The sequence below is a fragment of the Pezoporus occidentalis genome, unplaced genomic scaffold (genome assembly GCF_034315485.1).
Source record: "Pezoporus occidentalis ecotype Australia unplaced genomic scaffold, CSIRO_AGI_Poc_V1 ctg76, whole genome shotgun sequence".
Taxonomy (NCBI): Eukaryota; Metazoa; Chordata; class Aves; order Psittaciformes; family Psittacidae; genus Pezoporus; species Pezoporus occidentalis.
The window spans coordinates 1,192,564-1,212,681 of NW_026916115.1; the positions used below are offsets into that span (position 1 = coordinate 1,192,564).

Consider the following 20,118-nt stretch of genomic DNA (forward strand, 5'->3'; position numbering starts at 1 on the left):
GAAGAAGAGAAAGAAAGAACAAACTGTGTCTCTCTTGAAGCAGCAGTGACCTATTTCCCTGGCCTGAGGAGGAATCTGCTCCCCAGGTGGGTATTTGTAATGCTGTGGCGTCAGGTTTTGGGCACCATCGTGCCTGGCGTCTTTGATGTGCCTTGCAGCAGACAGGTGGGTGTGCTTGTCTGTGGCTTCTGTGCTGTTGGTGGGAATGGGAAGGGGTCTGTGGTCTGTGGAGAGTGTGGAGCAGAGGTTTTGCGGCCTTTCCTATACTGGACATCTCTCTGTACTTGCCTCAGAGGTTGGCTGCAGGACAGATTCTGCCAACCTTTCAGCCCTGAGCTTCCTTGCTCTAGCCATTCACAAAACGCAGCTGCACTATGTTGAGCGTCATGTCCCCTTCCGTCGCCGTGCCTGCAGTCCCTATGACTGTCCCCAGCATGGGCATAAAACACACATAGCAGTGTGCAGCCTCCCTGGCGCACCCGCAGCGTCCCCTGAAGCGAGGACACGTCACCAGGTGGCGCTGTCAAATCAGGAACGTGAGGCTGTCCTCGGCAGCAACACGGCTCTGCAATTCAGACTTGGGACTCCGCAGCCGCAATCACTACAGGGCCAATAATTAATTGCGGGGCTGGCGCTGGGGACCCCAGGGTGTCAGTCTTGGGCTACTGGCACCGACTTGCTCTCTAACCCTGAGTAAGTCAGCTCATTCCTTTGTGCATCACTGCGCTGTTCTGTGCAAAGAGCATAACTGGTGCTATACCAAGCCAGAAGGGACATGACAGACTTGCGAAGGCATGTTAGAGATCATGCCTGAACTGCCTGTGCACACGTGTGACTTGGGGAGGTCATGTTCTGCCACACTGCAAGGCACTGGCTATATTGTATTAGTTCACGTGGTTAAAGCTGTTGGGTTTAGCAGCAGTTAAGTGGTGTGCATGTCCTCAGGGTTCATGTGAGATGCATGTTCTGGTGGTGACAATGAAGGGATGTTCTCCTTTGGGTGATGTTTTGGGTTTGGGAGGTGAGGGTGATGACTGACTTGTGCACTGCTGCAGGATAGCTTGGCAATGCCTGCCCTGCATCAGCTGCTGAGCAGGGACAGCTCTAGGATGGGGCTGAGCACAGCCCCTTGGGGATGCACACTCACCTTCCTTCCGTCACAGCCTGGGGATATGAGCTGGTCACTATGCCATACCCCAAACTAACATGGGGAAGGAGCAGCCATGAGCCTTAAAACATCTGCTTGACCTAGTGGTGCTAGGCAGAAGGAGTTCTGTGAGACCCTGGGGAGGTGTTGCTCTGTTCACAAATTCAAACCTATTTGTGGTGCTAAGTCCGAGAGATGAAAAGAGCATTAGGGATGAGCTGGTGTGGCTGTCACACACACGAAAGACTCAAAAGTCCTCATGAAAAGGTTGTAACTGTCAAAAAAGTACATTTTCCAGTTGGAAACTGAACAGATGTCCATACACAGAGACTGATGCAGCTCTGCTGATGCCTGTTCAGCTCTGAACTGACCTCACTGGGGCTGTTCTGGTTTCTGCTGGGAAAGGACCAAGGTTGTGAGCAGAAACAGGCCAACACGGTTACTCTGGGAGTGTACAGAGCAATTTCCATGGAGACTCTCCCCAAGAGGTCTGGCAGGATGGAGCTCCACTCAGCCTAACCTGCAGGAAAAAAAAAAAGAGGCTTTAAAAATAGGTAGACACACGAGTACAGACCAGGAGAGCTGCTCCCTGTGAAGAGATCTCAGAGAAGAGTGCAGAGTGGCTGGACCCTATTTATATGTAGATAAGGGTAGGGTTGCAACAGCAGACACGTCAGAAGGGCCTCACTCCCCCCGGTCTGAGTCCAAATTACCTGCGTCCTGCATTTACTGTGGGGGTGGTGAGGCACTGGAATGGGTTGCCTAAGGAAGCTGTGAATGCTCCATCCATGGCTGTGTCCAAGGCCAGGTTGGAGAGAGCCTTGGGTGACATGGTTTAGTGTGAGGTGTCCCTGCCCATGGCAGGGGGGTTGGAACTAGATGATCTTAAGGTCCTTTCCAACCCTAACTATTCTATGATTCTATGATCCCCTAGCATGGGGAGCAGCCCACCCCTGGCAGACCTGAGGCTGCCTCTGCCAGGGCAGAGCATCACACTTCTGGGGTGGCAGAGGGGATGGGTCTGGGTTTCTTATCCTTGCCTAACATAAACCAGTATGGCAAAGTCCAAGGCTGACTGATCACAGGGTCAGCCTCACTGCCTGCAGTCACTGGCTGCTTGCAGCCTCCCCAGGGAGGCCAACCTGTCCTTTTTGGGGCGGGAGGGATGGTGGGGCTATTTCCCCCACAGCTCCAGTTGGTACCCACCAACCCATGGCAACCCTGAATACCTCGACACTGCTTTTGGTCTCAGCTGATGGTCTAAAATCCTTGCAAGCTGAAAAGCCCCAGCACAAGGGAGTGGTGCAAGCACCTTGCTGCACAAACCCGCTCTCTGTCTAGCATAGGTATTACATGCTCAAAGTGATCTTTCGGGGAAAGATTGTTTGTTTTGTTTTGTTTCTCTCCATACAGCCTCAGCCTGTCCTCATATAAACAGTTCAGGACACCTCAAAGACTGTTAGCAATGGGTGTATTACCTTTTGGCCCATAGCACGTTAAAATTTAAAGTTTTTAAGCAATTGTCTGAGGTTTCAGGTATCACAGTTCAACTTTAAATATGAATTCCTTTCTTGAACATACTAGAATTATTTTTAATGTATGATTTTCATGCTCAGTCCCCTGGGTGTGTAGACTTGTTTGCTTAGCAAGGACATCTCTGGTATTTCCTTATATTAATTAGAGGCATTTTTGAGCCTATTGCCATCTGTCTGTAGTTTCCTTGCTTGGGGCAGACCATGAAGGCTCGGCTCTGACCTGTTACACCTGACAGCCCCTGCAGCATGCTCTGTGTTTGCCTCCCTCTTCTCCAGCCAAGGCAAAATCACTTGTGTAACCTTACATCAGTGTCCGTGTGTGTTGACTTTACAGGTCCAGGTTAAATATGTGTTGAGGCAGGATGGGGACCTAGTTCAGTCATAAGGAAGGGATATGGACAACAGCACTTTGCAGTTCTGTTTTATAATTTACAATGTTGGGCTTGGATCCTACCACTTAATCCACTTGGGCAGCAATGTGAGGATTTCTGCACTCTCACTTACAGAGCTGTGAAGTATATTAGGATGAAATTATCTGCCAGCCCCAGCTAACATGGCCCTGACCTAGCCGGGAGTGCATTTAGCAGTGTGAACAACACTAATAAAAACAGACAGAAAAACCCAACAAAAACAACCCTGCACACTGTGACTGACTTCCAACTGCAGGGAAAGACATGTGCTGAGTGCTCCCTGGGATATTCTCCACCCTTGTACAGAGCAAACTGAGCCAAGCAATTTCTAGGTCTCAAATCCTGCCTGCCCCGGACGTTCTCATCTTCCAGCTTCCCCGGCTGCTTTTGAAGGCAAGCACGTGCTTCCCGGTGGCAGACCCTGCTCACTGAAGACGCTCAGCCTCTGTACAAGGTCTGCACGTGTGCAGGGCACAGCCAGCAAGAGGTAAGTGCTGCCTGCTAGAGTTGCTGCCAAAACAGCTTGAAGCTGGCAGCCGCAATGCCCCTCCTGTAAAGAGCCCTCCTGGGGGAGGCAAGGGAGGGGGACTGCTGCAGGATGAAGCAATGCCATGGTTTCCTGTGAGGGGTGGCAAAGTGGGCATCCAGCACAGCGACCGTCACCAAGGTGGTTGAGAAAGGGGTCAAGAGGGAGGTGCAAGCAATGGGAGAGGAGGAGGCTGGGCAAGGCTTTCCTGGTTGAGGCCCCGGTTCCCTAAATATGTCATGGGTGCTGAGCTGCACAGGGAGGGAGCTTTTTTTGTTTTCTTTGCATATGCTTCTGCGTGGTTTTATTTATTATTTCTTCAATTGCCCTTCTATGCAGCCCAGGTAACCTGCTCTGCCTCCAAAAGCCCCCCGGGTCACCAGACCTCAGCTGCCCTTGACCCGGGCAGCATCTTCAAAGAGACCATGAGCCTGCTACGGAGTGTGCAATGTTTGTTCTCTTATCGGGCAAGCAGCTACCGCCTCCCCGACTTGGGGGGTTTCGTCAGCCTCCTGAAGCGCTCCAGGGGACACCCATCAGCTGCTGCTGTTTGCACAAGGTCAGTCCCCCCTCACCTTCCTGGTGCATGTTTCCCCAGCCCATGGTGAGCTCCCTGTCCTCAGTGACTGCTGTTCCAGTCTTACCTGGGCAACTTGTAAATGAAGCACCTGCTTGTCTTGATAAGGCACTAGGTTTATTTTTCCAGCCCTTGCTGGTAAAAGGGGCTGCATCTTTAGTATCTCTAGCCCCATGAGCCCACTTCAGAGCTGAGGTCTCAATAGCAGTGGGCACACTGGGATGGGTCCAAGCAGAGGCAACTGTGCTCAGCAGTAAGTAGAGATGGAGGTGGTGCAGCATCAGGACATCCAGCCTATGTCTTTATGCAGGCCCTTGAAGCCCAAAGTGCTTTCCCAGATGTGCCTGAAAATGGTGTATCTGAATTCAGGAATGTCTTAGCTGTTGGGCATGGGGAGAGGAGAGATGCTGAAGATGTCCCTGCTGACCTTTAAAGGTCCCTTCCAACCCAAAATATTCTATGATTCTATGATCCTGTGCTCATCCCTCCTTCCAGCTGTGTCATTGCTGGTAGCAGGCCCATTTTGGGTGCATCACACTTCCTCCTGCTATCTAACCAGTCACAACAAAATGGACCATTCCTCCTTCTTGTGACATCTCTATTTAAAAAAAAAAAAAAAAAAGAAGAAAATTCAGTCATTTCTGTTTGAGATTTTTTTGTTTGTTTGATTTGGTTGTTTGGTCTTTTTTTTGTTAGTGCTGCTGAAAAGCAAATGGGTACCTGGGCTTTGCAGGACAGATCCACAATCTGATCCCAGAGTTGACAAGCTCTTCAGCTGCAGGGTCTGGCCACCCTTTGAGATGGCCCCAGGGTGCTGGGAAAGAGTCCTAGCACTGCAGCAGCAAAACCAGCAGCCACATGCCCCAAGGCCTGAGCCACAGGGAAGTTTAGTATCCTGCCTTTTGACGCTGAATTGCATCCTGTCCTCCTCATGGTGTGACGTTTCTGCATTTTAAGGTATTCCCAAATTTATGAGGCTACACTTTTGGGGTGGTAGGGGCAGGGGGGGTGGGTGCAAGGCAGCCAGGGCTGCCCAGGGCAGCTCGGCGGGAATACGAGGTCAGGGATGGGGGGTGCACATGGACAGGGACAGACATGGACAGCAGCCCCAGCAAGGCACAGCACATGACCCCTTGCTGCTTGGCTCCTGGCTGGGGTTGGAAAAAGAGATGCTGGAGTAGTAATGGACTGGGCACACGTAAGAGCAGGCACATCTCATGCCAACTGTGAGAGACTCAACAGTCCTGGTCCCCAGACCTCTCCTGGAGAGACCAGAGACTTCTGTTCCAGCTGCGTGATGTCCCTTTCGTGTTTGCATTGCTGCCTGGGAGGCAGAAGCCTGGCCAGTCCAGCCCTAACCCACGCACGCAGCTCACCAGGTGCTTTCCAACCCTGGCGATTGTCGCAGGATATAAACCGTGCCGGAGGGAAGTGCCGGGGCAGGCGAATAAAGGTGTTCCCACGAATTAATAGGAGGAAGAAAGAAAAAACGTGAGCCAGCTTGGGCTTGCCCCTGGAGCGGCTCATTGTCTCTGGCCGGCTCGCTGCGTGTTTAGAGCGGGGCCCTTTGAAGGCTGATTTAAGTCCACTGCTGGGAGGTGTCACCTGTTGGCACCGTGCCTTCCACAGCTCCCCGATGAGGTTTTTGTCTCGTTGAACGCTGGCGACAATAAGGGTCACTGGAGCACGCAGCTGGCAGAAGGCACAGGCTGAGCCGTGTTTCCCAAAAAAACCCCGACAGCCCGGAGAGGAGGTGGGGACGGCAGGCGGTAAACAAGCTGCCGGGAGCCCTGCGAGCCGGGAACGGTACGTTTCTTCCCCGCCGGCCTCCCGGGAGAGGGCGCTGGCCCCGCGGCGGCGGCGCCCGGCTTTTCTCCGCCGGCTGGTAAACACGTACAGGGAGAGGGCAGGGGCCTGCCACCAAACCTCCCCCGGGGCAGGGAGCGACATGCTCCCACCCAAACCAGGAAAGTCTTGCGCACGGTGCGGGGCCCTCCCAGGCAGTGGCTTGATGGCCGGAATGTATTTATCGGATGGAGAGGAGATGTTTACATTGCAAAGCTGTCTCTGCCTCTTTGCTTCTCCTCGGGGTGTTTCAGAGCTCAGCAAGTGAAAAGAGAAGCTGCCCAGCCCTAAGGCTCAGAGGGTCACCCTGCACTGCAGGGATTTCCACCTGGGAACGCCCTGGGCTTGTTAACTGGTGCCAAAGTTTCTGGGAAATTTGCAGCTACCAAGTACATTTCTAAGAATCTGGAGCTATTGGAACTGTCAGTGTACTGATTAAACAAACTCTCTCAGCAAACCTGGGGAAAAGCGCTGGGAACAGCTTTACACTGTGGCTTGACAGCCCCCTTTTATGGGAGCTATTTTGGATCTCTCCTGGCCTGACTGGGTCTCAGCACCAGTTCCTCTCTCCTTTTGCATCAGCTGAGCTGCTGAATTCAGGTAACCACATTCAGGTAACCTGGCCTGAAAGTAAGATCCCGAGCTAATTTCTATGGGTAAAACATAGCATTTGTTTCTGTATTGACATCTTCATACATAGGAGGTTCTGGGGGCAGGCAGTTTCTGTCATGCTTGGTAGCACTGCCTTGCCCAGTCAATGCAGGGAGGTGAAAAGCACTTTATCTGGGTTCTGGACAGCCTCGGGGGATTAACACATGCTGCTGCTGATCCAAGGTGCTGTTAAAGAATAAGAGGGGTTGTCCCCAGAGGGAGGGTGCAGACCTGGTTCTTGAGATGGGCAATAAATCAAGGTGAAGCTTTAGCCAGCACTTCCACCTCCTCCTGGCTGAGGATCCAGTGCTACCTGTCCACTTTTCTCCCAGACCCTGGCTGTTGAGAGGCTGTGTCTTCAGTAAGGTGATTCTGACAGGAGGGTCCAGCTCCGGGGACAGCAGTTTGAGTGCCAACCCCCGAGGCACTGGGCATGGGGCTGGCATGGGGCAGCCCAGCATCCTGTCACCCCGAGGCAGGTGTGTGGGTGGTACTTGGCCTGATACCTGTGTGTGCATGCAGGTATGTGCCCATGGGTGACAGCTCATTCTGCTAGTGTTGGCATTGCTCTTCCCCCACCGATTGGGCCAGGGTTGGGAGGTGCAAAGAGCTGAACAGGAGCGGGGTGGGACAGCAAGAGCAAGCTGCTGGGGTGGAAAAATACTGGGCAGTGCCTGCAGTTTGCAGGATGGCCCCTGCCACCTGGGTGCCTCTGTAGTGGGTGCTCCTGCACCCGCGGTGGGGCTTGCAGATTTCTTCTCCCTTGTGTGACAGGGACCAATCCTGTTTCCTGGAGCGAGGGTCTTAGCTCGGATCCAGAGGATTCAGGTGCCGGAGCCTGTTACTTACTCCAAGGGGCAAGGGGCGATTGCGCGGGCACTGCCTGTTCCCCCACCCCCAAAAATTATGCACCAAGCCTGGGCCAGGGTTTAGAGGGGGCTCCAGTTCCTCCCCCTCTTTCTTCCCCGCTGCCCTGTTTACCGTCGGCGGCTGATTTCCATCCCTAAGAGTTATGCAAAGGCAGCTGCTAATGTAAACCCCGCGGAAAGCCCTGGACCTACTCCCGCTTTCTCAAAACTCTGTGAGGGGTTATTTTTCGGGCCGAGAGGATTGCAGAGGACCCAACGCTCCACCCTCCTCCTCCTCCTCTCCCCGTGCGGGGCGAAGCGAGAGGCTCCCCCATTCTCCCGGGGACGAGGGGGCATGGCTCGGCCCCGCCGCCGCCGCAGGAGGAGGAGGAGAGGGGCGGGGTGGAGGCCCCTCGTCCACCCGGCCAGGCCGCCGCCGCCGCTGCCCAATCAGTGCGGCGGGGCCGGCGCTGTGGCGCCATAAAGCGGCGGCGGGTGCGGCCCTGTGAGCTGAGCGTGGGGGAGTCGCGCCCGCTGCCGTGGAGCGCAGGTAACGGCTCCGCGGGGTGGGAGGGGGCCGCCCGACCGACCGCGCCTTCCCTGCTATAGCCCCTCGGGGGGGGGGGGTAGCGCCGCTTTGTGCCGCGCTGCCGGCGGGCAGAGCTGTGAGGGGAATGCTCCTGTTTGTGTGTGTGTGTGTGTGTGTGTGTGTGTGTGTGTGTGGGAAGAGGCAGCTCGAGTTTTCTCTTGAGAACAGATGCTTTTCGCAGGTTTCTGTTTTCACGAGGGTACTGAGCTGCTTGCGTAAATTGCCTCCCTGTCGGGGAACGAACGTGTGGGTGACGCTGCTCGCAGGGGAGTAGGGCTTGTGGGGACCGTCCCCGGGCGGGCAGCGAGCGCCACCGTAGCAGGGTGGGCTGGCCCGGGCAGCCGAGCCTCCCTGCAGAGATGTGCCTACGTATTGGAGTGACTTTTCAAGTCATTTCACATTTACAAGTCGATGGCATTTCTAAGCTCTTGCAGACACTGCTGCTTTGGTCCTGACACGCATGAGCTGGCTGTCCCCGGGATCCCCGCTCCAGGCTGTGCCGGACTTCCAGAGATGCAGCAGTTCTCGATGTGTGGGATCAGAGCCCCTTCAGTCTCCTTCCCCATCGCTGCCTGGAGGCTGCTGCCGGGGTTGTTCAGAGGTTGCTTGCGCTGCCTGTTGCTTGTATTTGCGCTTCCTCCTTTTTTCTAGACGAGGCTTGTTTAACTTTAGGCCAGCTGATCTGAGCAAGCAGCTGGGGCTGGCAGGTCCTCCTCGCCGAATGTTAAGAAAGCTCCAGCTAAGCTTTCCTATTCAGTAGCCTGGCTTTGGAGCCTGATGAGTGTGGAGGTGAAAAGTTCACACAGGGCTGAGGAGCGCTTTTGAAGGCTGTGAACTTGGTGGATAAGTGATACTAGTTTATTTTAGTTATAAGAGTTTGAGTATTAATGGTACTCTGAAGGCATCACTTATGGAGCAGGGCTCTCCTAGCTGCTTGCATCTCTCTGGGCTGCTGTTTTCTGTCTGCAGAATGGCATGGAACTGCTGGATATGGCAGTGAGCCCTGTGGCCAAGCTGTCTCGTGATCCTCCCTGGCTGGAGGATCAAAAGTCTGGGAGGATAGGGAAGGGCTCACCTTTGGGGTTGTGTTTTGTATCATCCCTGCAGGAACCCCCTCATCCAGACCACAACCATGGCCACCTCGGCAAGCTCCCAACTCAGCAAAGCCATTAAGCATATGTACATGAAGCTGCCGCAGGGAGAGAAGGTCCAAGCCATGTACATCTGGATTGATGGGACAGGGGAGCACCTCCGCTGCAAAACCCGCACGCTGGACCATGAGCCCAAGAGCCTTGAAGGTGAGAGGGCAGGTGCAGGATTCAGTCTCTTGCTGCATGGAGAAAGCAGCTGTGCTTGGCTGTTCCAGAGAAGGGTTGCCATTTTTCTCTTCATGGTGGAAGAATGGTACTTGAAGAAAACATTGCTCCTCACCCCCATCCAGTTACCTCTTTCCCCAGATCGCCCAAGGGAATGTTCCCAGCCCTCCAGATGTGGCATTTCAGTGAGATGCCTGGGACTGGGAGCCAGCCCCTGGCACTGTCCTGCTGTGGAGGGGGCTGTTGGCAGGGACTCGGCGGCTCATTGACTCTTGAGTACTCGTTTTGGCCGGAAGTAGTTTGGCAGAAGAAAGTGGAGGGGAAAGAATGGAGCTATCCGGTGTAATTAAGAGCCTGTGTCCCTCAGAACAAACAGTCCCAGCTTACACAATAATAGCATTAGGATTTTCCCCAGGTTGCCATGGTGCTGGCAGGAGATGGTTATGAAATGAAAATGCTGTGTGTGACTGAGCAGAACTATCTTTTTTCTTTTTTTTTCCTTCTTTTTTTTCCCTTTCTCTTCTCTCCCCTTCCCCCTCTAAGGGAGTGGTTGGCACAGCTCCTTTGAAATCTTTGTGTTTCCCATCCTCCCACTTTCCCCCTAGGGTATGGAGGAGATAACATTGCCTAGTGGAGTTCACTGCCCCTGCTGTGCTTTGACCTGGAGGGCAGTGCCCAGCCTGGATGGATGGCTGAAGAGGCAAAGCTGGCCATAGTTCTGCTTCATATGAGATTCCACCTACATGTGATTTGCTGTCCCACCTTCTGCAGACCATGCAGCATGAATACGGGATATTTAATGGCTCCTCTCCTTCATACAGCTTGAACATGTCTTATGCTCTGACCTTTTCCAGCTTGCCCAGCTACCTCTGTGAGGAGACTGGGTATTCTGCTCATCCTCATGGTTATTGTGACATGGGAAACATTCTCAGCGCTGCTCGGTTTGCTTGAGTTTGGCCAGCAGCCCAGCTCATCGTGTTTTCCTGGGTGGCTGGGAAGTTGCACTCCCTTGTTTTTCTCTTGTTTTGGTGTTCCGTGTTTTTGTGAGTTGATTGTTGGTTTGTTTTGCTTCCCCCCTTTGGAACTAAAATAGCTGAGCTGGGATTAAACCTATCACAGGCCTGTTCCCTATAAACATCTTCACCCTTGTACTACTGAAGGACAGCAGGGGGACCATCCTCTTGGTGCCTGGGGAGCTTAGGTCACTGTGGCTTCTTCTCTGCTCCAGATCTCCCTGAGTGGAATTTTGATGGCTCCAGCACCTTCCAGGCTGAAGGCTCCAACAGTGACATGTACCTGCGACCTGCTGCCATGTTTCGGGACCCTTTTCGCAAGGATCCAAATAAACTAGTTCTCTGTGAGGTCTTCAAGTACAACCGTCAGTCTGCAGGTGAATGGACCTTTTTCTGCTGGAGGTGGTGTTTCTGGGAAGGGGAGAGGGAGACATGTCCAAATGTTGATCATGTCCTTAGTGTTATGCATGACACAGTAATAATCCCTGCCCTGGAGGTAAAAGGCAAATGAAGTGATGGTGGTGGAGAAAGGGCTGGCCATGGGATTCTTCACTGATATTGCTGGGAGTCAGACTGCGAACATTGTGGAAATGGGGATTGGAGGTGAAAAATGCTAATAAGTCTTATGTTGCTTTTTCATTCTAGAGTCAAATCTCCGACACACCTGCAGACGAATTATGGATATGGTATCCAACCAGCATCCCTGGTTTGGGATGGAGCAAGAGTACACTCTTCTGGGGACAGATGGACATCCATTTGGATGGCCTTCCAATGGCTTCCCTGGACCCCAAGGTAATCTTCATGGAGTCTGCGCTGGATCAACTCAGGAGTGCTTGAATTCTAATCAGTACAACACGGCTTAAGTGGTTCAGGCAAACTGAAAGATTTGTAGGGGTTTCCTGAGCTGAAGATGGACAATAGCAAGCAGGATATTAGCAAAAACTAACCCATGAGATTAAGATTGTTACGGAAAAGCTAAGATGGTGACTGTCCACAACCATATTTGCTGCTTGGTTTGGTAGTCTGCAGGTGACTTAAACTCATGTCCAGCACTACAGAGCACAAGCCCAGACTCTCAGAGGGACTCGCTCTCATCAGTGCTCTGCTTTGTTAGTGCTTCCATGAAAAACAGATTTTGGGACTTTTCTACGCATCTGAAGCATTTGGAGAGTTCTTCTCTCTGTCCTCAGTCTTCACTGAATTTAAGCCTTTTTCTTTCTAGAAACTCACATTCCCCTTGCTGTTCACCTGTGCTGTTGCAGGTCCATACTACTGTGGTGTAGGGGCAGATAAAGCCTATGGCAGAGACATTGTGGAAGCCCACTACCGAGCGTGCCTTTATGCTGGTGTGAAAATTGGAGGAACCAATGCAGAAGTGATGCCAGCCCAGGTAAATTGTTTCAGATGCCTCAAATAATGAACTAGTACAGAAAAAAATCCAGGCAGCAGATTGCTGCGTGCTCTGATTTGTTTTGTTCTATCAATGATCGGAGCATAAGGGGATGGGAAATGCCTCACAGCAAGTGGCTGCACCACTAAGTCTGTGACTCCTCCTCCTTGTAGTGGGAGTTCCAGGTGGGACCATGTGAAGGGATTGAGATGGGGGATCACCTCTGGATTGCACGCTTCATCCTCCATCGGGTGTGTGAAGACTTCGGTGTTGTTGTGTCTTTCGATCCCAAACCCATCCCTGGGAACTGGAACGGTGCTGGCTGTCATACCAACTTCAGCACCAAGAGCATGAGGGAAGAAGGAGGTCTCAAGTAAGTGTTTTGAGCTGGGCTGGTAGCATCTCTTCGCTAGGCTTCAGGCTGGACTTGGTTGCTAGCAGTGAGCTTTTTGCGGAGCTTTTGATGACGTGGGAGATGTCAGTTTGGCATGTTTGAGACTTCCTTCTGGATGCTTGTTTTTTTGGTGGGTTGTTGCAAGTTTTTTTGTGGGTTTTGTGTGCTTCTGACAGAAGCACAGGTGGCCAGGGTGCAGCTGTTCATAACAGGCTGTCCAGTTCTTGATCTGCCAGTGCTGGGAACAGACAAAAAAATAAACTCAGCATAGTTTGGTGGGTTTTTTTGTTTGTTTGATTTTTTGGTTGTTTTTCTTTTTTTCTCTTTTTAATAACCATGATGAAAGAGAAGGACCATTTGCTTCTGCCTGGACCAGGCTGTGGAAGCAAATGCTGTGTTTTCTTAAACATGAAGATCCTGGAAATGTAAAACCCGAGTTCCTGTATGAGACTGATGTACTGACAGCAGGCAGGGACCTTACAGCACTGGGTTGCAGTAGAGTTCTATGAAGGGATTACTTCTAGCAGCTGTTTTCTTGACTTAACCATAGTGATGTCTTGAGATAATGAGCCAGCCTGTGACCAGGTTGGCTTGTGAGCTTCCTGAATAGAAACTTACCTGTTAAGCAGTCTCTGTTCTGAGAGCAAGTTCTCCAGTGGCAGCGTGCCTTTGGGATTTAGCAAGGGATTGAGCTGGTCTTGTCTCACACACAGCACTACTGAAGGACCCTGTGGGATTTGGCCATGGGGATTCTTTTCCAAGAACCAGCCTGGGTCAGTGGTAGGAGTGGAGAGAAGCCCTGTGTTGAGGTTGTAGAGCTTAAGGCTTCATCATGAAATGGCTTGGGGACAGCAATGACTCTCTTGGCACTTTGACACAAGTCAAGTGGCTCAGTTGTACCATCCATCAGACACTCACTGTGTCTTCCCCTCTTCCTTGCTTCCTTTGCAGGTACATTGAAGAGGCCATTGAGAAGCTGAGCAAGCGTCACCAGTACCACATCCGTGCCTACGACCCCAAAGGGGGGCTCGACAATGCCAGGCGCCTGACTGGTTTCCACGAGACATCCAACATCCATGAGTTCTCCGCTGGCGTGGCCAATCGCGGTGCCAGCATCCGTATCCCCAGGAATGTGGGCCAGGAGAAGAAGGGCTACTTTGAGGACCGTCGACCCTCTGCTAACTGTGATCCGTACGCTGTGACAGAGGCCCTCATCCGCACATGTCTCCTCAACGAAACTGGAGATGAGCCTTTTGAGTACAAAAACTAAGCAGACTGCGCCCATAGGCATCACCTCCCCTCCACACTTCCCACACCCCTAAACTTCCCTTCTAGGTGTAATCCCAAGGGTACAGGATAACACATTTTGTGTCTCAGTAACTCTTGTTGTCTTGAGGTAGGGAGGAGGGCAAATTTAGTTATATCAATTTCTGCTTGTCGTTGACTCTTCAGAAGACAAGAAAAGGAGAGGATGTTAGAGAAGTTTTAACCACTGTTTTATTTTTTGTCTAATTCATGTGAACATCTTACGAGATCCAGTGGCTTCCAGGAACAGACTACACAGGCAAAAAGCTGGTAGGTGAGTGGAAAGCTTAAAACTACAGTTGACTTCCCCAAGGATCAAATTTGGCTTGTTGCCTCCACTGCTGGCTTTCTGCAGACTAATGGTTCTCTAAGGTTGGTTCCATTCTGTAGAGAAGGGAAGACAGGAGCTATGATGTAGCCTTATGTGCTCCTAGCTGTATTGTGTGATGGGGAGATCTTCACCCTCTAGTTGCTCTGAGGTTCCAGGTAGTTGTCTGGCACATTGAGCTACGCACAGGAGTGGTTCTGTCACTGCAAGTCACCTGATCTCTGTCTCATAACACAGAGTGAAGTAGTATTTTTATATTTAAATATAAAAACGACAAAAAAATTATATATAAAGTGTTTCTTTAAAAAAATACAAAATAGATGGCTTACCCAGTTGGAGCAGGCAGAGCTGCTGTGGATGTGGTCAGAGGGCCACCAGGTGGGACTGAGGGTGAGACGAGTGGATGAGACTTGGATGAGATTTGTTTCGGCATGGATTGGAATTTGCAAGAGGTAGTTCCCAGACTCTGGAAGCCCGTAACTAGAGCAGCTGCAGTGTGCTCATTAGCGTGTAGATCAACAGGAGGAAAGTTGTCTTGAACTGAGAGCTGACCAGTCGACTGCATTCTGGTCAGAGCTGTGGATGTTTTACCTTTCCAGCAGGGTTAGCATGTCACTAAAGCAGGGCTTTTGATAAAGGAAAAAAAAGTTTCAGATATTTTTTTTTTTTTTTTTAATTTCCAAGGTTCTTAGTTTCTAAAGCTGAGTGGTTTTACCGAGACCATTAATGTCACTGTTGTATCTTGGCTGCTGGGCTGCCTGCTTTCCAGCTGTGATGGGGGCTAGGAGAAGAGAGAGGCCACCTGTCCCTCCTGGCCAGCCCGGGCACCTCCCAGCTTGTGCTGGTGAGTTCAGACGTCCCAGAATTTTACATTCGGGTATCTTAGATGGTGCCATTTCTATTCTGTTGCATTTGGACTTCTGCTGAATAGTTGTTGGGTTTTTTGGGGGGTTGTTTGTTTTTTGTTTTTTTTTTTTTACAATAAAAAACAAAATCTTAATTCTGACTTGTGCATCATTCTTGTGATTCAGCCTGGCAGCTGCCTTTGTATGCATGTTGCCTTCGCTGTTTGAAGGGAATTTGACCCTGATAGTGGGTAGGCTTTGGCTTTCATTTGTGGGGTGGGTTTTTTGGGCAGTGGTCTTGCAATCTATGTGTGCTCCCCAGAAAATGGGGTTTTGTAGGTGATGGTTGTTTCTCCAGCTGTGACTGGAGTGGGCTTTTCTTGGTGTGGGAAAGGGACTGAGCTTGTGACCATCCATAGAGAGGGTTATGGGATAAGTATGGGTGTTTGTGAATCTTTCCAGCCTCCTCCATAGAAGTTCTACAGGATTTAGAAATCCCACAGAAAACAAAATTCCAGCAAACCACAAAAAAAAGGGTTTGTGGAAGAGGACCCTTTCCCGCTCTCCCTATGGAGAAAATGCTGCTCCATAAACAACATTGTGCTGCAAAAAGACTTTCCAGATAATGAATAAAAAATACGTAAAAAAAGGTAAAATGAATTAGAAGGAGAAAGAACTCTTTAGACATTGTTTTCTGATTTTTCTTTTTTTTTTTTTTTTCCCTAAAGCCTCCTGTTCAGTCTGCTTTGCAGTTACCTAAACACCATTTCCCAGCTATACAGGGTAGAGGGGCTCCCTCTTAAGGCTGTGGAACTCTTGCTAAATTGAGCCTGAAACTTTCAGAAACTAAATTTGCTGCTTATGTATTTATATAAAACATTTTTACTTTTAATCTTAGTTTTTCATGAGGAAGAGAATCCCTTTTTCCTGTTTAATCACACATCCTTAAAATGTGAACAATGGTATAGAAATGTTCACTGAATACAAGAAAATGCACATGTTGGCCCCAAAGGGTTTGCTAGGCACATTGGAGCATGAGGAGCTGCTGTGAATGAAGGAGTCAAAAGTAGCACCAGCTTTTTGAAGTGCATGTTGGTTTTGTTCCCTTTCAACCAAACACCAGCTCAGGAGACAAGGCTGCTCCAAGACGATTAATATATCTGCTCACACACCAGACTTTTCCTCATAACTGAATTTTAAGGCAATCAAAATAAGATTAGCCACAGCTCCCTTCAAATATAGCCTGCAGCAAATGAGCTAATCAAGATCTTACTTGCAGCATCTTTTAACACTGAACTGTGCCAGCCCAATTACCATGAGGATATGAGGGCTTTACTCTTTCTGAAAAGCCTGATGAATCAGGTGTGTCTCCTTGGGTTTCTTCTACCTTTACACACTCCCAGAGTGCCCTGATGCTGCTCCAGTATCCATATACCACTTCCTTTTTTCTTTTTTCCCTTTTAATAATTTTTAGCACTATTTCATCTTTGTTGTAGATCAGCCTTTTCATCCTTATGCAAACTCTGGGTCTGACCACCTCTCTTCCTGAACACAGCTTCTAGAGGAGAAATCAGCTAGTGGTAGGTGGGTAAGGTTTTGCTGAGCTGTCTTCTGGATGCTGTTACCTGGCAGGGAAGAAAGGCACTTCTTGTTGCTAGAGAAAATAGTTTTTATTTCTCTACATCTCTGTTTTTCTCTTTTCCTAGGATGTTGATATTGGCCTGTGTGACTGTCCTGCATCTCTTTCTGCAGTGGAGGATGGGAAGGGTTTGGTCCCAGGAAGGGAGCCAGACACAGGCTACTGAAAGGGTGATTTGCATAGCTCTGCATGTTATGTTTATGTTTGAACCTCATGTTACGAGAGTAGTCCTACTTTGCTCTCTTGAAATGCCTCCTGGAGACAGCTCCTCCAATACAGTGTTCAGAAAAGTCATGGCTGAGATCTATGCTCACTGTTCATCGGCATTAGTGTGGAGTCATAGAAGAGGAGCTGGAGGTCCTCTGGCCTTTTGAAGGAGGCCAGGGCATGCTCTGTAAAGGTGCTGTAGCCCAGCCCACTTGAACAGGTCAAGTGTAGTGGGTTGGTAGTTTCTTGTGTGAGCCAGATGAGAAAGGCAGTAGAGCAGGAAGGGAATCCTGCTGTCATGGATATCAGTAATTTGGCTTCAGCTGAGCTGGGATTTCATGCCACTTGTACAGTTACTGATTAAACTGAGGACAGCTGCTTAGGAAACAAGTGGCAGCTCTTGAAAGGAGAAATCTCCTCAGGTCTGACCCTGCATCCCCAGCTGACTGAAAAAGCCAGACAGAGCTAGGGTGGCTCATGAGTAGGTCCTCCATACACAAGTGGCTCTCCTGGCTCTGCTACTGGGACTGCCCACCTATGTGCAGTGTCTGGTTTCACTATGCTAGCTCTAAATTGAATCCTGACTCTTTGTTTGCTGATAAAGGGCAAGTCCATCTGTAGAACTTGCAATATTGGAGACAAATAGCTTTTCCTGAGGTCATGTAGACTGTGTGGGACATCAGTCACTGAGTAATGACCCATCTGGAATCTTAAAGGTGTTTCTTATTAATTGCCTGGTTCATGAAGAAATGGTGATCTCAGTTTGTTCCTTGTGACTCTGCTATGAGCTAGTGCTGCGGGGTGTTTTGGGACTGTCCCCCTCTCTTGTGCAATGATCTTTGATGAGAACATACAGAGAAGAGCTCTGAGCAGACCCAACCCTGCTGCTCTCCACATTGAAGAGTTTCCAGGGTCTCCAGCCCCAGTGGGAGGAGACCAGTAACGAGTGGCGTCCCTCAGGGATCGGTGTTGGGACCGGTCTTGTTTAACATCTTCGTCGCTGATATGGACAGTGGGATTGAGTGCACCCTCAGCAAGTTTGCCGATGACACCAAGCTGTGTGGTTCTGTTGGTACGCTGGAGGGAAGGAATGCCATCCAGAGGGACCTTGACACACTTGTGAGGGGGGCTGATGCCAACCTCATGAAGTTTAACCATGCCAAGTGCAAGGTCCTACACCTGGGTCAGAGCAATCCCAGGCACAGCTACAGGTTGGGCAGAGAAGAGATTCAGAGCAGCCCTGCGAAGAAGGACTTGGGGGTGTTGGTTGATGAGAAAATGAACATGAGCAGGTAGTGTGCGCTTGCAGCCCAGAAAGCCAACCGTATCCTGGGCTGCATCAAAAGGAGCGTGACCAGCAGGTCGAAGGAGATGATCCTGCCCCTCTACTCTGCTCTTGTGAGACCTCACTTGGAGTATTGTGTGCAGTTCTGGTGTCCTCAACATAAAAAGACATGGAACTGTTGGAACAAGTCCAGAGAAGGGCCACGAGGACGATCAGGGGAGTGGAGCACCTCCTGTATGAAGATAGGCTGAGGAAGTTGGGGCTGTTCAGCCTGGAGAAGAGAAGGCTGCGTGGAGACCACATAGCAGCCTTCCAGTATCTGAAGGGGGCCTATAGGGATGCTGGGGAGGGACTCTTCATTAGAGACTGTAGGGATAGGACAAGGGGTAATGGGTTAAAACTTAAACAGGGGAAGTTTAGGTTGGATATAAGAAGGAAATTCTTTCCTGTTAGGGTGGTGAGGCACTGGAATGGGTTGCCCAGGGAGATTGTGAATGCTCCATCCCTGGCAGTGTTCAAGTCCAGGTTGGACGAGGCCTTGGGTGATACGGTTTAGTGTGAGGTGTCCCTGCCCATGGCAGGGGGGTTGGAACTTGATGATCTTAAGGTCCTTTCCAACCCTAACTATTGTATGACTCTACGATTCTATGATTCTAAGACCTCTTCCAGCTGCTCCTGGAAGTGTCTGGCTTGTGACCGAAAGAAATGAGATCTGGGGCTGGGTGCTTCTTGTGGGTTAGCCCCAGAAACTTGAAGTGGCCTTGTATGCAGAGCATACATAGGTTGACCTCAATGGGAACCTGCCTGGCTGTGGAGAAACCCAGGGTCAGCGGGGGAAATTAGGAGGAAAATCCATATTCTGTGGCTGCAGAATGACACTAGGGCTGCAGCTCTTCACAGTCCTGTAGGACTAGGCCCTTTGCCTCTCTTAAGCCTTCTCCCTCGATGCTCCTTTCCTCCTCCCTGGGTGAGATGGCGCAACACTGCTGCATGGGTAGCAGTGCAGGGGTGTAGCGAGGCCTTACCTCAGCCAAAATATTACTCTTTTTTCCTCTCTGTCCTAGTCTGCCCGCAGGCTGGCACGGCTGGGCTATTTGCTTTCATAAGCTGCGTTATGTAAGCCATGTCTTAAGTGGGAATGTGGTGCCAACTTGGACTCCGCAGGGGGAAGGAGCTGCATTCCTCTGCCGGTGGGTTTAATCCCTGCCTCCAGCCACAGTTTGTTTGCTTGGAGGAACAGAAGGGCTGTGCCAAGGTTTCTAATCCCTTGCCCCAGGTGGAGCCAGCTAGTTGCCACGGCAGCCCTGCTTTCCTTTGTGAACAGGTTATGCCCATGGCTCCTCTCAGCAAGCCCTTTCCTTGGCTGCTACGAGGGTTGCCCCAGGCATGCACACCACGTCTTGAGAGGCCTTCCTCTCCTCCCCTTGTTTGTTGAACTCTCTGTGCTCTGTGGTTTGATTGCACTTTCTCAGAAAGGCTATTGGGGGAGAAAAATGGAAGTGGAGATTTCAACTATTCTAGCTTGAAAAACAGTGGCAAAGGTGGGTTGCCATGCTGGCATGGAAAGCAGGCAGGTTGCAGAGCCTGGGGAAGACCACATTTGTGCAAGCAGCTTCTCCGTCTGTCCCACCACTGACTGCCCTCCAGAGTGCCACATCTGCAGGATGTGACCCTTCTCCACCCAGGGCCTGGGGGAGCCCTGGAGATCCTGCACCCACAGGTCCCTGAGGCACCAGCCTGTCTGGGTGTAGGGTGCAGGGCAGCAATGGCTGCTTGTCAGGGTATTTGTTGGCTCCCCATCAACCTGAGCCCACTGCCTGTAGCTCCTGAGCTCAGGATTGATGACCTTCAGGACCCAGTATGATTGGGCATGGGTTGTGTGGGTTCAGAAGGAAACTTGGGTTTTAGATGAAGCTGATAGCAGCAATGCCTTGATGTGTGTTTTTATGTCCTGTGGGTGGATGAGATATTAGACTCCACAGTTTTTGCTGGCAGCTTTCCCCAGTGCCAAACACACTGTTAAAATGAAAATCATTAATAAGGTCCAGGTTTAGGCTGCTTTTTCTCATCACAAAGCTGGTGGCTCAAACCCATCTGCGTTGCTCATGGAGATGCTGGGCAGCTGGCTGTATTGCCCAGCTACTTCTGGGCAATGAAGTCCTGAGATGATAGAGCTTGGCCAAGATGCCTAAAATACTGGGAAAGCAACTGAAAAGGATCCTCCTCTCCTACTGAGCTGAACCCATAGGATTCTGGAAAGCATGCTGG

At 50.8% G+C, this 20,118-nt stretch overlaps 2 protein-coding genes across 2 annotated transcripts; one reads left to right on the forward strand and one right to left on the reverse strand.

Moving 5' to 3' along the window:
• Positions 1–4,624: 4,624 nt before the first annotated feature.
• LOC134155294 (uncharacterized) lies at positions 4,625–7,064 on the reverse strand. Its single transcript, XM_062602337.1, has 2 exons — positions 5,555–7,064; positions 4,625–4,791 (listed from the first exon to the last, which is right to left on the reverse strand). The coding sequence occupies exons 1-2, from the start codon at positions 6,143–6,145 to the stop codon at positions 4,747–4,749; spliced, it is 636 nt and encodes a 211-aa protein (XP_062458321.1). The 5' UTR covers positions 6,146–7,064; the 3' UTR covers positions 4,625–4,746.
• A 1,000-nt stretch (positions 7,065–8,064) lies between these two features.
• On the forward strand, positions 8,065–15,395 carry GLUL (glutamate-ammonia ligase). The gene is made up of 7 exons (XM_062602334.1): positions 8,065–8,089; positions 9,236–9,426; positions 10,673–10,834; positions 11,103–11,249; positions 11,720–11,847; positions 12,021–12,220; positions 13,193–15,395. Exons 2-7 carry the CDS (start codon positions 9,261–9,263, stop codon positions 13,509–13,511), a joined length of 1,122 nt encoding a protein of 373 aa, XP_062458318.1. The 5' UTR covers positions 8,065–8,089; positions 9,236–9,260; the 3' UTR covers positions 13,512–15,395.
• The last annotated feature ends 4,723 nt before the right edge of the window (positions 15,396–20,118 follow it).